Source organism: Cervus canadensis, chromosome 12, assembly GCF_019320065.1.
Source record: "Cervus canadensis isolate Bull #8, Minnesota chromosome 12, ASM1932006v1, whole genome shotgun sequence".
Classification (NCBI taxonomy): Eukaryota; Metazoa; Chordata; class Mammalia; order Artiodactyla; family Cervidae; genus Cervus; species Cervus canadensis.
In genome coordinates this window covers 29828179-29845293 of record NC_057397.1, presented here as the reverse complement: position 1 = coordinate 29845293, position 17115 = coordinate 29828179, and the positions used below count along the sequence as shown (strand labels likewise).

At 39.3% G+C, this 17115-nt stretch overlaps 2 protein-coding genes and 1 non-coding gene across 3 annotated transcripts in view; 2 read left to right on the top strand and 1 right to left on the bottom strand.

Annotated features, from left to right (window-relative positions):
* Window positions 1-12231: 12231 nt before the first annotated feature.
* LOC122450930 lies at window positions 12232-15769 on the top strand. The gene is made up of 5 exons (XM_043483318.1): window positions 12232-12295; window positions 12344-12773; window positions 14985-15098; window positions 15346-15411; window positions 15590-15769. Exons 1-4 carry the CDS (start codon window positions 12232-12234, stop codon window positions 15347-15349), a joined length of 612 nt encoding a protein of 203 aa, XP_043339253.1. The 3' UTR covers window positions 15350-15411; window positions 15590-15769.
* LOC122451548 lies at window positions 15185-15272 on the top strand. Its single transcript, XR_006272446.1, has one exon. It is a non-coding gene; the product is annotated as a small nucleolar RNA SNORD87 (small nucleolar RNA).
* A 398-nt stretch (window positions 15770-16167) lies between the features above and the next one.
* The window catches only part of MCMDC2 (minichromosome maintenance domain containing 2), a 49444-nt gene continuing 48496 nt past the window's right edge, over window positions 16168-17115 (bottom strand). Inside the window, exon 17 of the mRNA XM_043483688.1 lies at window positions 16168-16285. The gene's annotated coding sequence lies outside the window, so the exon portion shown is untranslated. The remainder of the gene's footprint in view (window positions 16286-17115) is intronic.

The window sequence follows — 17115 nt, the reverse complement described above, 5'->3', positions numbered from 1 at the left end:
ATAGATACCTACTTGGTATTAGCTTCTTCACCATGCTGTCTTTAGTGGAGTATGTAATATGGAGGGAAGAGGGTATACAGGATCACCATATTATCCCGTAATCTGCAAGGGAAATCCTCCCTTCAGTGTCTTCAATCACTCACCTCTCTCAGTAATAGTCATATATTTATGATTCCTCTGTAGTGATAATTTGGGTGGATAAGGAAATACCTTTTTAGAAGCATAGCCAGTTCTAATAGACCTTTAAAATGTTTATTGCTTCTTTTTCTGATTATAAAAATGCTTACAGTGCAGCTTGTATGTCAATTATACATCAGGAAAGCTACATTAAAAAGTATAACACATACCTGGTTTTTTTTTTTTTTTTTTTTACATACCTGTTTTAAAAAATAAACTTAATAGCGAAAAGGAATGAAGTGGAAAAGTAAAAGTCTCACAGTGGAGGTGGTTGTTTAGAATAGAGTGAAGATGAAAGTATCTGTTTCACACATTATTTGGTGATAGAAAATACTGGTTTTAGGGACTTCCCTGGTGGTCCAGTGGCCAGGACTCCATACTCCCAAAGCAGAGGACCTGGGTTTGACCCCTGGTTGGGGGAACTCGATCCCATATGCCACAACTAAGATACAGCGCAGTCAAGTAAATAAAAATAAATATTTTTTTAAAACTGTTTTTACATTTTGATAAGACTTTTTTGATCCAACTACTTCAATCTGCAGTGTTATTGATATCCTAAACAGTAATTTTCTTATCTACTTATGGCGAATTTATTTAAAGTAAGAAAAAGCTGTAAGAAAAGAAAATAAATGCTAGTTGTCCTCACTGAAATGCACAGTATTTTAGTTGAAATTGCTTTTTAGGTTAAATTATTCAATAATTTTTCCTTTTTCCAAAGGGTCTCCTTTTATATGCATGAAGGCAGCTAGCCACTTATTATCAAAAAGAAAGCTTTCAAGCTCTAGTAAGATCTGTTTTTTTGGTTTAGTTTTTTGTGTTCGTTTGGGAGCAAAGTGGGGTGGGTTATAGGGGTAATTCTATATATATTTTCCAGCAGTATTTAATCTTTTTCTTTAGTCTTCAATGTATCAATAGTACCATTCTGAGGAAATAATCCAATCTAGACCAAACATCTCCACCATGGCCAACATAATTCCATTAGAAATCAACACATGAATTGTATTTGGCATCTTTTAAGACACTTTGCATGCTGGCTGTATATAAAACTATATTCTTAGCTGGCAGGGAGAAGAAATGATAAGTCAAACAGATTGCTTATGATCCAAATTCATATATTAGATACCTTGAGAGGGCAGTTTAACCTAAATGCTCTTTCCTAGCTCTGTATAGGGTATTACAAATAATATCAATCATGTATTTTATTTGAAAAGTTATAAACTTCGACTCTTCTAGCACTGCAGATTGTCTTAATCTGATGACAAATTCTTTCTTTTTTTCTTAATCATTGCTGGATAATATGGTACCTAGTTTCCCAGATAACTTACAACTAGTAGTACACTATTGGCTGTCTTTCTCCATGGTACACACTTTTGATTTTCTAGTTTTGTTTTTCTTATAACCAAAAATATACAAAAGCTAGAACTTCCCTAATAGCTCAGCAGTAAAGAATTCGCCTGCCAATGCAGGAGGCTCAGGTTCGATCCCTGGGTCGAGAAGATCCTCTGGAGAATGAAATGGCAAAATAAAATTTTAAAATAATGGTGTGTGTGTCATTAAAAATATAGAACAATATTACAAAGATTTCCAACCTTAAATCAGTACAAAAGAGTAAAGCCAAATAAATGGAAAATGTACAAAATCTGACTCCTAAGGAAGCACTAAGGGAGTACTACAAAATTGTTTATCTCAAAAAACTGTACTTTTATTTTGCTGCACACTGGTAGCTGGCAGTCTTACATGTGGCTATTTTATTGAAAAAAATAAATGCCCCTTAAATCCTGTAGATTTGCTTTCTATAAACTTTGAGTACAGCACAGATGGTACTGCAGCACAGTTGGGAATGAGGGACATTAAATATTCTTACCCAACTACATAAGCCCGGGAAAGGCTTCCCTTCCTATGTTTACACAAGCCTTAGTTTCAACTCATAAGAGAAGCCAGTTCAGTGAAATATACCTCAATCACTCGGACTTTCATTATAAATTATACCACAGCACATAGCTGTCAGAAGCTTTTAAGTTATAAACTGAAGAATAATCTTAACTATTAGGCTTAAAGATTATGTCAATAGTCATTTCCTGTACACAGGAATGTTACTGAAGAAATGCATGTATTCCTGCCCTCTCAGGACCAAGAAGTATGTCCATGGGGAGGTCTGGGGATGAACTTAAATCACTTGTCTCTGTTTTTATGGCCATTCAAAACCGGGGGCCTTTTAAAACAATGTGAGGTCTAAATAAGAACTGATTTTAAACGTTCTTATTTTCAAATAAGTTCTGAAGTCACTTAATTTACAACCTTTAAATGTGTGCTATTATAAGGCACCTACATGCTTTACATACTTATCTATGTAAGTATGTCATGCATGTCAAAATTTTTAAATTATATTTTTTAAAGGCCCATGCAAGACTGTCCTTACTGTGGTGTAGCACATCTGCACCTCTTGCTGACGGTAAGCCCCTAGACCAGAGCCCTCTTGACACTGGGCAATAATAGCAAGTGAAAAAAGTAGGGTTCAACAGCAGAGATGGGCTACAGTCCATGAAGTCACAAAGAGTCAGACACAATTTTGCAACTGAATAACAACAACAATGGCAGAGACAGGAGAGTCAAGAGAGGGGAGAGGTGAGAAGCAGGAAGCTATTCCCAGATCCTCCTCTCAGAAGGAGGAGGCCCGTTCCACCCATGTTCAGTCAGGCTACAGGCGTGATGTTCTGGGACATACACGAGAGACTGCCTTGAAAGAAGCCTGACTTCCAGCTAAGACCAATTCATCACTGCAGTAAGCACCAGGCTTAGTGTTAGCCCTCAACAAACTGCCCCTTGCCTTTTCTCCTCTTCCCCTCAGCTCACAGTTGATGTGAAATGATAGCTAAGAAGGGCTTCCCTGGTAGCTCAGCTGGTAAAGAATCTGCCTGCAATGCAGGAGACCCTGGTTTGATTCCTGGGTTGGGAAAATCCCCTGGAGAAGGGATAGGCTACCCACTCCAGTATTCTTGGGCTTCCCTGGTGGCTCGGACGGTAAAGAATCCACCTGAAATTCGGGAGACCTGGATTCAATCCCTGGGTTGGGAAGATCCCCTGGAGGAGGGCATGGCAATCCATTCCAGTATTCTTGCCTGGGGAATCCCAAGGACAGAGGTGCTGGCAGGCTGCCGTCCATGGGATCACAAACAGTCGGACATGACTGAGTGACTAATCACAGCACAGCAATAGCTAAGAAGGTACACGTAGGCAGCTCAAAGCAAGTCAGGTTTGTCTTTTCTGCCTGGTTAGATGTTAGAAAAAGGGATAAGATGATAAGGTGAAGCGTGACACAAAAACCCAAGAAGCTGGACTTCCCTAGTGGTCCAGTGGCAAAGAATGCACCTGCCAGTGCAGGAGACATGGGTTCGATCCCTGATCTGGGAAGATCCTACATCCTGTGGAGCGACTAAGCCCATGTGCCATAACTACCGAAGCCCAAGTGCTCTAGAGCCTGTGAGCCACAAGAGAAGTCACTGCAATGAGAAGCCCGCGGACCACAACTAGAGAGCAACTCCCACTTTCTGCAACTAGAGAAAGCCAAGGTGCAGCAACAAAGACTCAGCACAACCAAAAATAAATAAATAAATATTTTAAATAAATGAATAAATAAAAACCAAGAAGCCACAAAAGAAAAGCTGGGTAATTTTGACTATGTAAAATTAGTAAAACAAAAGAAAAAACATAAGGTAAAAAGCGCCCCCCCCAAAAAAAAAAAACCTTGGGAAAAAGGCCACAACAGATGATAGCCACGGTGGTAATTTCCTTTATATACTGCAGCTCTCAGAATTTAAAAAGACCAGCTACTCAGAAAAATGCCACAAATGACACGAGTAAGAAGTTCATAAAAAGAAACCAAACACTCAGTATCTTTATGAAAAGACACACAAATTCACCTAAGATAAGAAATGTAAATTTAAAAAGCAATGAAATAAAATATTTCACCTATCTGAGTGCTATAAACTATCCAATTACAATATAAATAAGTCCTGGGGATGTAATATACAGTATGGTAAATATAGTAATATCTGTATTGTATATTTGAAAGTTGCTAAGAGAGTAGATCTTAAAAATTCTTAACACGAGAAAAAAAATTATAATTATGTGAGGTGATAGATGTTAACTAAACTTGTGGGAATCATTTTGATATATATCATTATGTAATACCTCTTAAACTTATACAGTGTTATATGTCAATTATATCTCAATAAAACTGGGAGGGAGAATGTGTAAGTGATGATGACTAATTTTTCTGGTATACTAGAGTTAACTTGTTTTAACCATAATGCTTGAGTATTTATGTTTTTGATGAAAATTAATATTTGTCATTTTTATCCTCCTGCTTTTTCTCTCCCAGGTTAAATGGAAGAATGTGACCAAAAAAGAATGACACAAATATAAAATACCCATTTTTAGTGAGGGTGGGGAAATGATGGTTGTAGCACTGTTGGAGTATACAAGCTTTTAAAATACACTTTCACCATCTCTCTCAATATGGTAAGTGTATACACCCTGACTTAGCAATTCTACATTAAAGAATTTGCCTAATGATACACAGTCACAAAAATATATAACAATAATTATTGCAGGTATTCATCATCTTTTGTCTCATCATTTGTATACTTAAAACTTTCCCCTGCCTTCTGTACTGGCTGCCCCCAAGTAACCTACCAAAAGTGCAAACCTGAGGATGTAATGTACTTGATCAAATCCATTCAATGGTTCCTCATTGTGTAAGAGCAGGTCTAACCCCTTAACCTGGCTTATGAAACCTCTGTCTGTATCACTGCCCACAGTCCTCTACCACTGCCTATTTTACACTTTGTGGGTGTGTGTATGACTGTGTGTTCAGTCATGTCCAACTCTTTGTGACCCCATGGACTGTAGCCTGCTAGGCTCCCCTCTGTCCAGGCAAGATTCTCCAGGCAAGAATATTGGAGTGAGTTGCCATTTCCTACTCCAGGTGATCTTCCCGACTCAAGGATCAATAGTCATCTCTGTATCTCCTGCATTGGCAGGAGGGTCCTTTACCACTGTGCCAGCTGGGAAGCCCACCCATTTTATACTTCAGGTTATAGTAAACACACACACACATACACACACACACACAGCTGTTTCATGCTTCAGTGCTTTTGTTCATCAATCATCAGTTGGTCCACAAATATTTTCTTAATACTATGGCATGCATTGTTCACTGCTTGTCATATCAGTTAGGAATTGCATTCAGCTGCTAATTAGAAAGTCTGAACCATACTGGCTTAAATAAATTAGGGCTTTATTCTCTCCTGTAAAAGAAATCTACAAGTAGGAGGTCCAGGGATGGTAAGATGGCTTTGTAAATTTATCAAAGGCCAAAGCTTCTACATATCTCTCCTTTGCCAGAAGTGGGTTACAGGGTCGCCTGTATGTGTAAGGAAGGTGTATCTATCAGTCTGGGTTTGGGATAGTATCTGCTCTTGCTCAGTTAAAAACAGTCAGGCTTCTTACAAGTAATTAGTGACTTTCATCACTGGGATGAAACCAACTTGAGCTGGATTTCTAGGAACAATTTCCTAAGTCATTCCATGGAACTGGGCTGCCAAAGCAGCTGAACCTTCTGCCATGACCTGGACTCTGCCTGCCCAGTGGAAGCTGACTGACTAGAAGCATGCAGCCTTTGCTGTGTAAAGGCAGGCACAATGGATGCCTCGCAGCTTGCTTTTCTCCTCTTGTAGCTCAATTTAGAATCTGGGTTTTACACAAATGTGTTTCATTGGCAGGATCTAATTCACATCCAGAATCTAAGCTGCTAAAGAGTTTTGGAATGCTGTGTAATACTTAGCTTTTCATCCTCTGACGTATAGAAACAGATAAAAGGAGGCTGGGGAAGCAGGCAAACAGATTGAAACAGGAGGCTTAGCCCTAGGACTAGGCACATAACACAAACAAAATCAGAGTTTCATTATCAGGGAAGAAAGCTGGGGATGGATACAGGATGGTAACAAAGAACCTGACCCAGTCTTAAGAAATCAAGGAAGCCTTCCTGAGAAGGCAAAGAGGGACAAGAAGAACATTCTAGTTATAGGAAAAACCAAGTGAGAAGAATATGCAGCTTTGAAAGAAAGTGCCTGGGGAAGAAGGATGGGTATTTCACATATATTATCACATTTAGTCCTCACAAAAATCTTAGGAATAAGTTATATTATTCCCAATTTTCAAATGAAGGGAGACTGAAATGTACATTAAAGGATTTGGATTTAAGGGTAACCAGAAATCTTGCATAGAAATGCAGAGGTATTGGGTATCAAGGAGCTACTCATAAGCAGAGAGAAAAGTACAGATTTCCAAACAACATAAAACCCCATAACCATAACTAAAAAATAAAACAGACTGAGAAAAGTTATTGGCAATGCATGTGACTATTAACTGACAAAAGATTAGTATCCAGTATATAGAAATAAATCCCATAAATCAAATTTTTTAAATTACAGATATTTCAATAAAAAACTGGGCAAAGCTCTGAAGGCTATGTTACAGAAGAGAAAACCCAAATGATTAAAAATGTGAAAAAAAATTAAGGGAAAAGCAAAACATTTATAAAATTATCTTTTCAACCTCATAGCAAGTGCAAATTAAAATAACAGTTAACACCATTTCATATTTATCACATTGACAAAATTGTTTAAATTCTGAAAAGAGCAAGTTTTCACAAGGGTATAGAGCAACTATTAGGAAAGCAACTGACTTTTAAGTATGAAGATGAATTTATCCTTGGATCCTTAAACCCAGCAGTTCAGCCTCTAGGGACAATGGTGTGTTAGGAAAGCTAATTGTTAATTATTCAAGCATTCAGGTATCTTGAGAGCCAGTTGTTAGTAGCTTGAAATCACCATGATACATTAACAGTGTTGTTGTTTTCGTCGTTTAGTTGCTAAGTCGTGTCTGACTCCTTCGTGACCCCATGGACTATAGCCCGCCAGGCTCCTCTGTCCATGGGATTTTTCAGGCAAGAATATTGGAGTGGGTTGTCACTTCCTTCTCCAGGGAATCTTTCCCACCCAGGGATCGATCTCATGTCTTCTGCGTTACAGGTGGATTCTTTACTGCTGAGGCACCAGGGAGGCCCAATTAACAGCATGGATATCTGCAAATGCTACAAATAAGGGGTTTTTTGGGGGGAAGTGGGTTTTGCTCTTTTGTTGATGTTGTTGTTGTTTGAGCTCTTATTTACCAAAACACCAGCAGACATAGAGAAACTCATGCCTAAGTACAAAGAGACATCATAGGAAAAAACATTCAGAATCTCCACTGTATTTACATTTAATGGGGTGTTAATTTCAGGACATAATTTGTATTAGATCATCACAGAGGTACAATAACATCATACTTTAACCTTAGCTTGAATTTTTCAATTACTTCCACATTCTCTACTCTCTATGTAGTCATTCTTAAACAATTTTTTTTAAACAGTAAGGAAAGTATATTATTTAACATAAGAAGAAGCTGGAGAGGCTCCCTGGCTGCTTAACTTGCTGACTATTTTTAAGTTGCTTGGTTCTCTCCCTTCCCATTTTGCCATCAACGGAAGCTCCCCTCATTTAACAAGAGGGCTGCGACGATGTCAGGAATTCTTTCACTGATGATCGATGGTGATCATATGTAGGGGATGAAAAGCTGCTTCTTCCCACATGTGCCTTTTCATCAAAGAACAAAACTTTCCCTGAATTCCCCTAGCAGACTTCCCCTCAGGTCCCATTGGTCAGCTTGAATAATTTAAATTTTAATTCCACTACATTCAGAATTTGTCATAGGATTGAAGTAGTTGTTTGCAAGCCTTACTCTTCGCATAAAAGTTAAATTTTTAAACAGAAAAGGAAAACCCTAGAGTCTCACACTGACAATTAAAGCCACTCATTATTTTAGATCCGGGCAAAAATCGTAAGTAATTTAGGTAATTTTCACTGAAATTATCTCAGTAAAGTTCATGTACTTCAAGTGTTTAAGAATCAACTTTCATTCAGATCAGTGCCCTATTTTCTGACAATTTAATGTATTTTTCACAGATTTAGAACTTTAACCTTGACGAGAGGTATAAATGCTATGATTATCTTAATGTCAATATTATGTTTAAAAATAATCTTGCCGGAGGTAAAAGGATCATATATATGAAAGTCATGCAGTTATGACTAGGGTCATTTACATTTCTCTTGCTTAACTCTATTTTGACATGCCAGGGAAAGCACAAGCATATGGTTATTATAGCCACTTCCTTCCAGTTCCAACCTCATTTTCTGCTGCAAACATCGAGGGGAACCAGGTTCTCCGAGTCATTCACTAATATGAAAAAGGACTGAAGGCCAAATGTATTAATTTACTAATGAGATTTACATGTGGAAGTGCAGATGATAGATTCTGACAGCTTCTAAGGAAATAATACCCTGTATGCCCTGAATCCACATATATGTCTATCGAATGTAAACTTTATAAGATAATCCAAGTTATATTGTCAAAAAATAGCTATTTTTTTAAAGTTACATTTGGATAAACCATTATATTTAGGGCTTCCCAGGTGGCACAGTGGTAAAGAATCCACCTGCCAATGAAGGAGATGCAAGAGATAAGGATTCAATTCCTAGATCGGGAAGATCCCCTGGAGGAGGAAATGGCAACTCACTCCAGTATTCTTGCCTGGAAAATTCCATGGACAGAGGAGTTTGGAGGGCTACAGTCCATGGGTTTGCAAAGATTCGGACACAACTGAACACACACGCACACACATATCATTTAAACCATGAAACTTTCCCTTTGAAGTGGTTTTAGTTGTATTTGCAACTGGCAGCATTAACTAACTTCAGTAACCTAGAGACTGGCAACCCCTAAGATGGTGCTCCTTGCTGGAGAACACTGAACACTTATCATGATGTTAATAAGGGATGATGGCTGAAGGGGGCAAATCTTCAAACAGAAAGGGGGCAAATAGAAATGGTATATTTTTGCAGTCAGGAGAGAAAATGTACTATTTTAATAATTTTTCAACTTACTTTAATTATAAAATTGCATACACACAATAAATATCCAAACAGTAGTGAACGGTATACAAAAAAAAATTAAAATATCACTTTCCCTCCAAAACCAACTAGAGATATACATTGCCAACATTCCTTCTGAACCTCTCAAAAAATATATATAGCTGAATAAATCCATGTTCTTTTTATTTAGGAAAAAAATAGGATTTTACTAAACAGCTTCTGCATCTAGCTTTTAAAATTTAACATATCTTGAAATAATTTCCAAATCAGCAAATATAGATCCATTTATTTATTCAATCAATAGCTATTTATTACATGCTAGAGACTATATTAGGTACTAGGAATAAAATGGTCAGCAAAACAGACTAGATGTTTCCTCTCACAGAATGTATATTCCAGTGAGGGCAGCAAAAGTATAGATTTCTTTTTTTTTTTTTAATATAACTACAGATTATGAAGGAAACAAAAAGGGATGTTTTACAGTGGACCCACTTTAAATAAATGGCTCAGTCAGTAAAGAATCCACTTGCAGTGAAGGACATCTCTTGCACTGTAGGAGTGAGTGAGTGAAAGCAACTCAGGTGCCTCTGACTCTTTTCGACCCCATGGACTGTATAGTCCATGAAATTCTCCAGGCCAGAATACTGGAGTGGATAGCCATTCCCTTCTCCAGGGCAGGGGATCTTCCCAACCCGGGGATTGAACCCAGGTCTCTCGCATTGCAGGTGGATTCTTTACCAGCTGAGCCACCAGGGAAGCCCAAGAATACTGGAGTGGGTAGTCTATCCCTTCTCCAGTGCATCTTCCCAACCGAGGAGTCAAAACGGGGTCTTCTGCATTGCATGTGGATTCTCTACCAGCACTGCAGGAGACCTGGGTTCAATCCCTGGGTTGGGAAGATCCCTGAAGAAGGAAATGGCAACTCACTCCAGTATTCTTGCCTGGGAAATCCCATGGGCATAGCATGGCAGGCTGCAGTCCATGGGGTTGCCAGAGTTAGACACAACTTAGTGACTAAACCACCACCACCACACTTTAGCTAGGAAGGGCAAGTACGGCCTCACTGAAAAATCGACCTAGAAGCTAAGATGAAAGAAAGTAGTTAGTCACTCAAAAAACTGGGATAGGAGAATCCAGGCAAGAGCAAACGCCTTGAGATGTGAAAATTGTTTGCCATGTTCTAAAAACTAAAGAGTCGGGCAGGGTGACTGGTGTGCAGCAAGAGAGGGGAAACAAAAGGTGAGGTAAGTCGTGTGAAAGTGCAGATATTTTTTCCTCTAAAATATTTTTTAAATTTTACTTGTATTGTTATAAAATATACATAAGCTTACCATTTTAACAATTTTTAAGTGTATAATTCAATGAGACTAAGAATATTCACAGGGCTTCCCAAGTAGCACTAAAGAAACTGCCTGCCAATGCTGGAGACTTAGGAGACATGGGTTTGATCCCTGGGAGAGGAAGATCCCCTGGAAGAGGGCATGGCAACCCACCCCAGTATTCTTGCCTCGAGAATCCCATGAACAGAGGAGTCTGACGGGCTACTGTACATAGGGTCGCAAAGAGTTGGACATGACTGAAGCGATTTCACACAATCACAATTTGTTTTGCTAGGTTTAGATTTTCACACTGTGTTTTTTTGAGGCAAACATATCCTGCCCTGGATTTTGTATCAATTTCTTAGGATTTGTTACCCAAGAATTCCAATAACAGAGACCTGGCAGCAATAAAGAGGTGTTCATTTGGGGTGTGTTGGGACTGCAGCCCAGGAGATAGAACTCCAGGAAGCACTTGAATTATGTTCCGCCACACTACAACGTGGGGGAAGCTCATAAAGGCAGAAAACCACAAGATTACATACATTGTTTGTCAATAATTAGGATTGGAGTTGGCAAGAAGTAAGGGTGCTTGATAAACAAGGATTGCTTTGGGACTGAAATGATACATAGCTGAGAAAGATAGGGGGTAACCTTTGAAACTACAAAGTTGTAACTGCTGCTGTTAAGTCACTTCAGTCGTGTCTGACTCTGTGCGACCCCACAGATGGCAGCCCACCAGGCTCCCCAGTCCCTGGGATTCTCCAGGCAAAAACACTGGAATGGGTTGCCATTTCCTTCTCCAATGCATGAAAGTGAAAAGTGAAAGTGAAGTCGCTCAGTCGTGTCAGACTCTTAGGGACATCATGGACTGCAGCCCAACAGGCTCCTCTGTCCATTGGATTTTCCAGGCTAGAGTACCGGAGTGGGTTGCCATTGCCTTCTCCAAAGTTGTAGCTAGCAGCTGCTAATACATTATTGTTTTGAAACCGGCTGGTGGTGTCCTGAGTTTGACACAGTTCAGAAAATTCAGGTTCTCTCTGATGCAGAAACATGTCTGAAACCACACCCAACTATGTCCACCCGGCTCAATTCTGAATGCCTGACACCATAGTTAGTCCATCTTGATTTCTTAAACGATGTAAATATGTCATCAACTTCCAGTTTTTAAAGGAGAGACGATGTGTCTTTTACAGATTATTGTTTAATGATATGCTTTCATGTGTATTCTTTCTGACAAGATCATCAGCCTGTCTCTACCACTAAGCCTAGTGCTATGCAGTCAAGATTCAAGATATAATAGGCTGAGAAAAACAAGCGTAATAAAACGCAAAGCACGAAAACTAACGAATGGTAAGTTTATAAACAAGGCAAGTGCTTTATGAATGCTTTTTCTTCACCCTCTACTATTATCAACAAAATTAGCAACAATAACTATTGTCATAATATAAAGGACTATACAGCTTCTTTTTTTTCTGGTAACTAGTCCTTCTGTGAGTTTTAACGGGTCGATTCTGGGTACTCTTACTCTATATCGGGGTTTCCAATACCACTTTTTAAAGTACTGAACTACCTGAGGAAGTAAAAGACCAAGCAAATGAAACCAGGAATGGGAGGAACTTTCTTTTTTCCAGCATTTTCTGGTTGCTTGGATCCATTACAAACTGGTAGACTAATCAGTTACATGGTCTACAGACTAGTTCACAATGAGGTCCTCAGCTGCCCCAAAGGCCAATGCGGAAATTCCAAAAGCACCCCTCAGCTGTCAGAGTAAACCCGCCGCACCGCAAACACGCGCCGGCTGAGGGGCGGGGCCAGGGCCGGAAGGGGCGGGGCCAGGCCTGGAGCGTCGGAGCGCCAACCCGGGCAATAGCGCCTTCTTTTCCGCTTGGCCGCGGGCGGAGGAAGAGCTTTCAGGGTCTGTTGGCCGTACGGGCGTGGCGGCAACGCCCGCGGGCACGTCGCCCAGCTCTTCGAGGGGAGAAGGCCCCGCGGAGTTAGGTCATTTTCTTATTTCTCCCAGGAACCCGACTCCGTGCCCGGGTCTACAGGTCGGCCTCAGGCCCCTCCGGCTTGTGCGTCCCGCCCCCGGGATCCCCATCCCGGTGGCTTCGGTCCCTTGCCGGGCACAGTCCAGCGGTCGGCGCGGCCGCGGCCTCCGAGTCATCCCAGGAGGCCACCTTCCCCTCCCCAACCCGGTTGACGCCGCCTCGAGCTCTCCTCCGTGCCTTCTGCTCAATCGCATTTTGTGAGTAACCGTTACCTGTGAGTTTTAGCCGACCCTTGTTAGTAAAAGCCGGTTTCGACTGTTCTCAGCTCAGACTAACGAAGGGCCTTTTGCCATTCTCTGGGTTCTGAGGCGGGTGGCCTCACGCCCAGCCCAGGCCTCGACCGGAGCCCTTTTGTATCCCAAGGAAAGGTTTGTGTGTGGCCTTTCGGCTTCTGGGCCCCTTAAATGTACAATTGTTTATCCTTTCTAAGGAAATGTTCTGTAAAGGGGGAAGGGATTACCTGTTAAATCTTAAGGCACCCTTGACTTGGCTGGACTTTTTGGTTGGTTTTTAAACTTTAACGCAGCACGGTTAACCTGCTAACATTGAGTTCTGGGCTCTGCGCAGTGGCGCACTGTAGGCATTTGTTCCCGGATCTTCCTTTGTAAATAGGCTCTAGAGACTTGGCACTGAAGTTGGAGAACAATCCTTAGGGGTTAGAAGACCCTTAGGCTGTAAATGCCGGCTGTAGCCTTAGATACTTGGATTTACATAGAGATGTGTATTCTGAACTTGATACAGAAGAAACTGGTCTAGAGCTGGAAGACCTTTTGTCTGTTTAAAAGCGAAGTTATTAGTGCTCGTCCATGAGACTTGCTATAGTCAGGTGTTTGGTTTTTTTCCCTCCCCCCGATTTGAAATACCCGTTTTTTCATCTCAAACAATCAAAACAGTTAACTTTCACCAGTGGCTTAAAGTAGCTTATATTTGGTATTTCAGCCCTTCTTTTTGAGGCATAGTGACTGGAACCCTATTTTCATTGCTAAGTGTTGGAATTTTTAAAAACTTTACAAAATAAACGATTGATTAAAATTTTGACAATTTATGTAAGTCCTTAAGGATAATAAAGCCTTCCCAGGTGGCGCAATGGTAAAGAATCCCTGGGTTGGGAAGATCCCCTGGAGTAAAATATGGCAACCCACTGCAGTATTCTTCCCTGGAAAATTCTATGGACCGAGGAGCCAGGCGGCTTACAGTACGTGGGGTCGTAAACAGTTGAATATGACCGAGCAACTAACACACACAAGCATAATAAATACACAAAAGCCCAGTGAGTATTATTAATACCATAACATCCATTTGCTTCCCTATCCCATTCCTTTCTTTCTATCCCATGCTTCTCTCCTGAGGTGCCCATCATCTGGGATTTTGTTTCCAAACTCGGGTTTTTTTGAGGGGATTAGAGTGGATAGCAGTTTTATACATACATACCCCTAATTGTTGGTTGTTTTAGGCCTTAAATAGAACTTGCATGTAGTTGTTAGAAGTGTTATGAATCATATATTAAAGTTTTCCAAATTGAAAATATTCATATCCAGTAGTTTGTGTTCTTAATATTATGTGAAATATCTCAGTATTTCAAGACTTGAAAGTGATAAATTGTTTTGCAAGGCCCAGCATTTGTTATGTGCTCATAAATCATTTCCAGTAGCTGATGGTTCAATGATTTATCCTCTTGGGGTTCTAGGGGACATGATCTGTGGCCCTGACCATGCCCTTTGCAGTACATAAATATGCTTTCAGGCAACTTGGGACTTAATTCTACCGGACTGTGTCCAGTAATGATGTCAACATCATGTATGTCTGCTCTGAAACTATATTAGAGCTGCCATGATAATGTTTTTAGTTAGAAGTCTGCACACATGTTTTTATATATCTAACCTTTAACCTGACTCACCTCATCCATGTCAAGCTCTGAGACAGAAAAGCAATGGTTAGGTACTCATTAGGACCATCATGTCTTAAAATCTGTGCTGCCACAGTAAAATAATATCGTAAATGCATCCATCGTTTTTACCTATGCTAATGAATCCATTTCCAGCTTGGAAAAATCATTTATGGAATTATTAGGGCCTAACCAATCAAAAAGATCAAGACATACCCAAGTCATTATAGGTATTAAACTGGGAGCCTTATCAGTTTTGATTACCAAAAAAAGTATAATCAAGCAGCAAGCACATTCTTTTGTTCTTTTAGAGATGTGTTAAACAGCAGAAAATGACTCCACTTGTTAATGGTTTTTCTTAAAAGTTGATTGGGAGTCAGAAAGATTATAAGTTTTTCTTTTTTTTTTAAATGGTTCTTGAATGAGTATGGGGAAAAGAGCCAACTGGATCATACTAGATATAAGATGCCAAACAGATACAAGTGCAAATGAGAATTCACAATGAAATACATTTAATTTCTAGGTGCAGCAGAGCCTATGAGTTGAAGATGAAGATCATTGTGATAAATGTTTTCCAAAAACCTGTCAAAGAGGATGGCTGTGAAAACACTAGGAGGACCGCTGTGCATGTAACAAGGTACCAGAAGTTATAATGTTAAGTTGTGTGCTTTTTTTAGGTGTTTGTGATATTGTTCCTGAAGCACAATACCAAAATGTTTAATAACTGGCACAGTGATGACAAATTACTTTTTGCCGTTTACCCAGCTGAGGGTATCTTTGAAGAAATGACTTTTAAGACTGAGATGCCAGTAACATATATTATGTGAAGTACTCAAATCTAATACAGTTTTTTATTAAAATTGGTGAACTGTTCTTTTCAGCAGATGAGTACGTGCAGATGAATGTTCAAGTGCTTAGCAGTGGTGCTTAAAAACTCTTCATTACCTCAAGTAAGTGATTACGATTTGTCATGCAGCCACATCTATTGACAATTTGAAAGTATCTGATAAACTCCAAAAGCTGAGGCCATTTCCTTTCCTGTTAAAGGTGCCTTTGTGTGTCAGGTATATGACTTTCAAGTTTTGAGTATGGAATTATTTTTACTGTTGGTTTCTGATTTTTCCCCAGAGGTGTGGCACACAACGTTTTCGAAGGAAAAATGAAGAGTTGTTCAAGAAGACGTGCATTAAAGCAAGTGATAAAAATTAAAATTGTATTTTAATGTTCATCTCACAGTAAATTATGGAGAAAAATACATCTTCAAATTATTTTAATTGCTGGACAATAAAGTCTGTTCTCTTTAAAATATATCAGGTCTTTATTAAAATAAAATAAATCAGGTCTTTTTTTTTTTTTTTTTTTTTTAGCAACGTGATACGTGTTTAATGCAGAAATAAATCAGGTCTTTAAATAGCTTCATTTTCATAGTTACTGGTCAGACTTGTTTTTAAAGTTTCTTTAGGGATAGTGTATTCTTGTCAATAACCAGCTCCTCTGGATAGTGATTCTTTCTGAAGTGGCAGGTGGCTGGCAGCTGGGGAGACATTTTTAGTATATCCAGTTCTCAGCCCCCTTTTTTGCCTTAGGGGGTTTCTGCAGAGGTTAATCACTGTGTACTAGATACCTATGAGGGCCTCCCCCTTCAGAACCTCTGTGTATCTGAAAAACAGCACAGTTGACCCTTGAAAAACAAAGGGGTTTAGGGGCACCAACCCGTCTCAGCATCAGACATCCAAGTATAGCTTTATAGTCCACCCTTTGTATCCAAGGTTCCACATCCTCTGGTTCAATAAGCTGTAGATTGTATAGCGTAGTATGTATTTACTGAAAGAAAAAAAAAGAAGAAACACCCTATATGTGGACTCATGTAGTTCAAACCTGTGTTCAAGGGTATATTAGTTGAAATTTTCTCAACTCCTTAAATGACCCCTTACAAGTAAAGGTTTCACCTGTGACCTACAGATTTTTAAATTTTAATTTTATTCTTGGTTTGCTTTTACATTTATGAATAAAAAAGGGATTTGGGAGTTAATCTAGGGAAAATGACAATTTTTCCTAATTCTAGTATACGTAATAATATGCTCAATTTAAGTAAGTAGTGACGGTCCAGTCTGTCCAGGGCATGCGAATTTGAAAATAACTGAAATCCTACCAAGATGATTTAAATTTAGCTGAATCTTGCTTTTCCCCTGTTGTGTCCTACAGTACATAAAATCCTTGTTTTTATCAGGGTTATAATTTGAGTTTGGTAAATCAGTATAAAGTGTACAGCAATATCTTACAGCCTTCCCATCAGGGGTGACATTTGAAAACCATTTTCACCTGTATTTGATACTAGTCCTTTTCATCAACAGAATCTGAACACTTCACAATTGTAAAGAGGAGGCCATTTTATAGATCCTAGTTTTATTAAGAAATGTGTTTTGCCTTCATCTCATAGAGAACAAAAAACATAAATACATAAACCACAAAGGAAGTCTTTAATTTGTGACATATACATTTTTTTTAAAAGACCAGGTTTGCCTTCTGAAAACACTGTATAGTCTTTGCCACTACTGGATATTCAATCAGTACTGTTGAATGAACGGCTAGGAAGTAAAATAATAAATGATGGGTCAAAGTCCTCTAGAGAGTGTGAAAGCTGTCTACCTTCA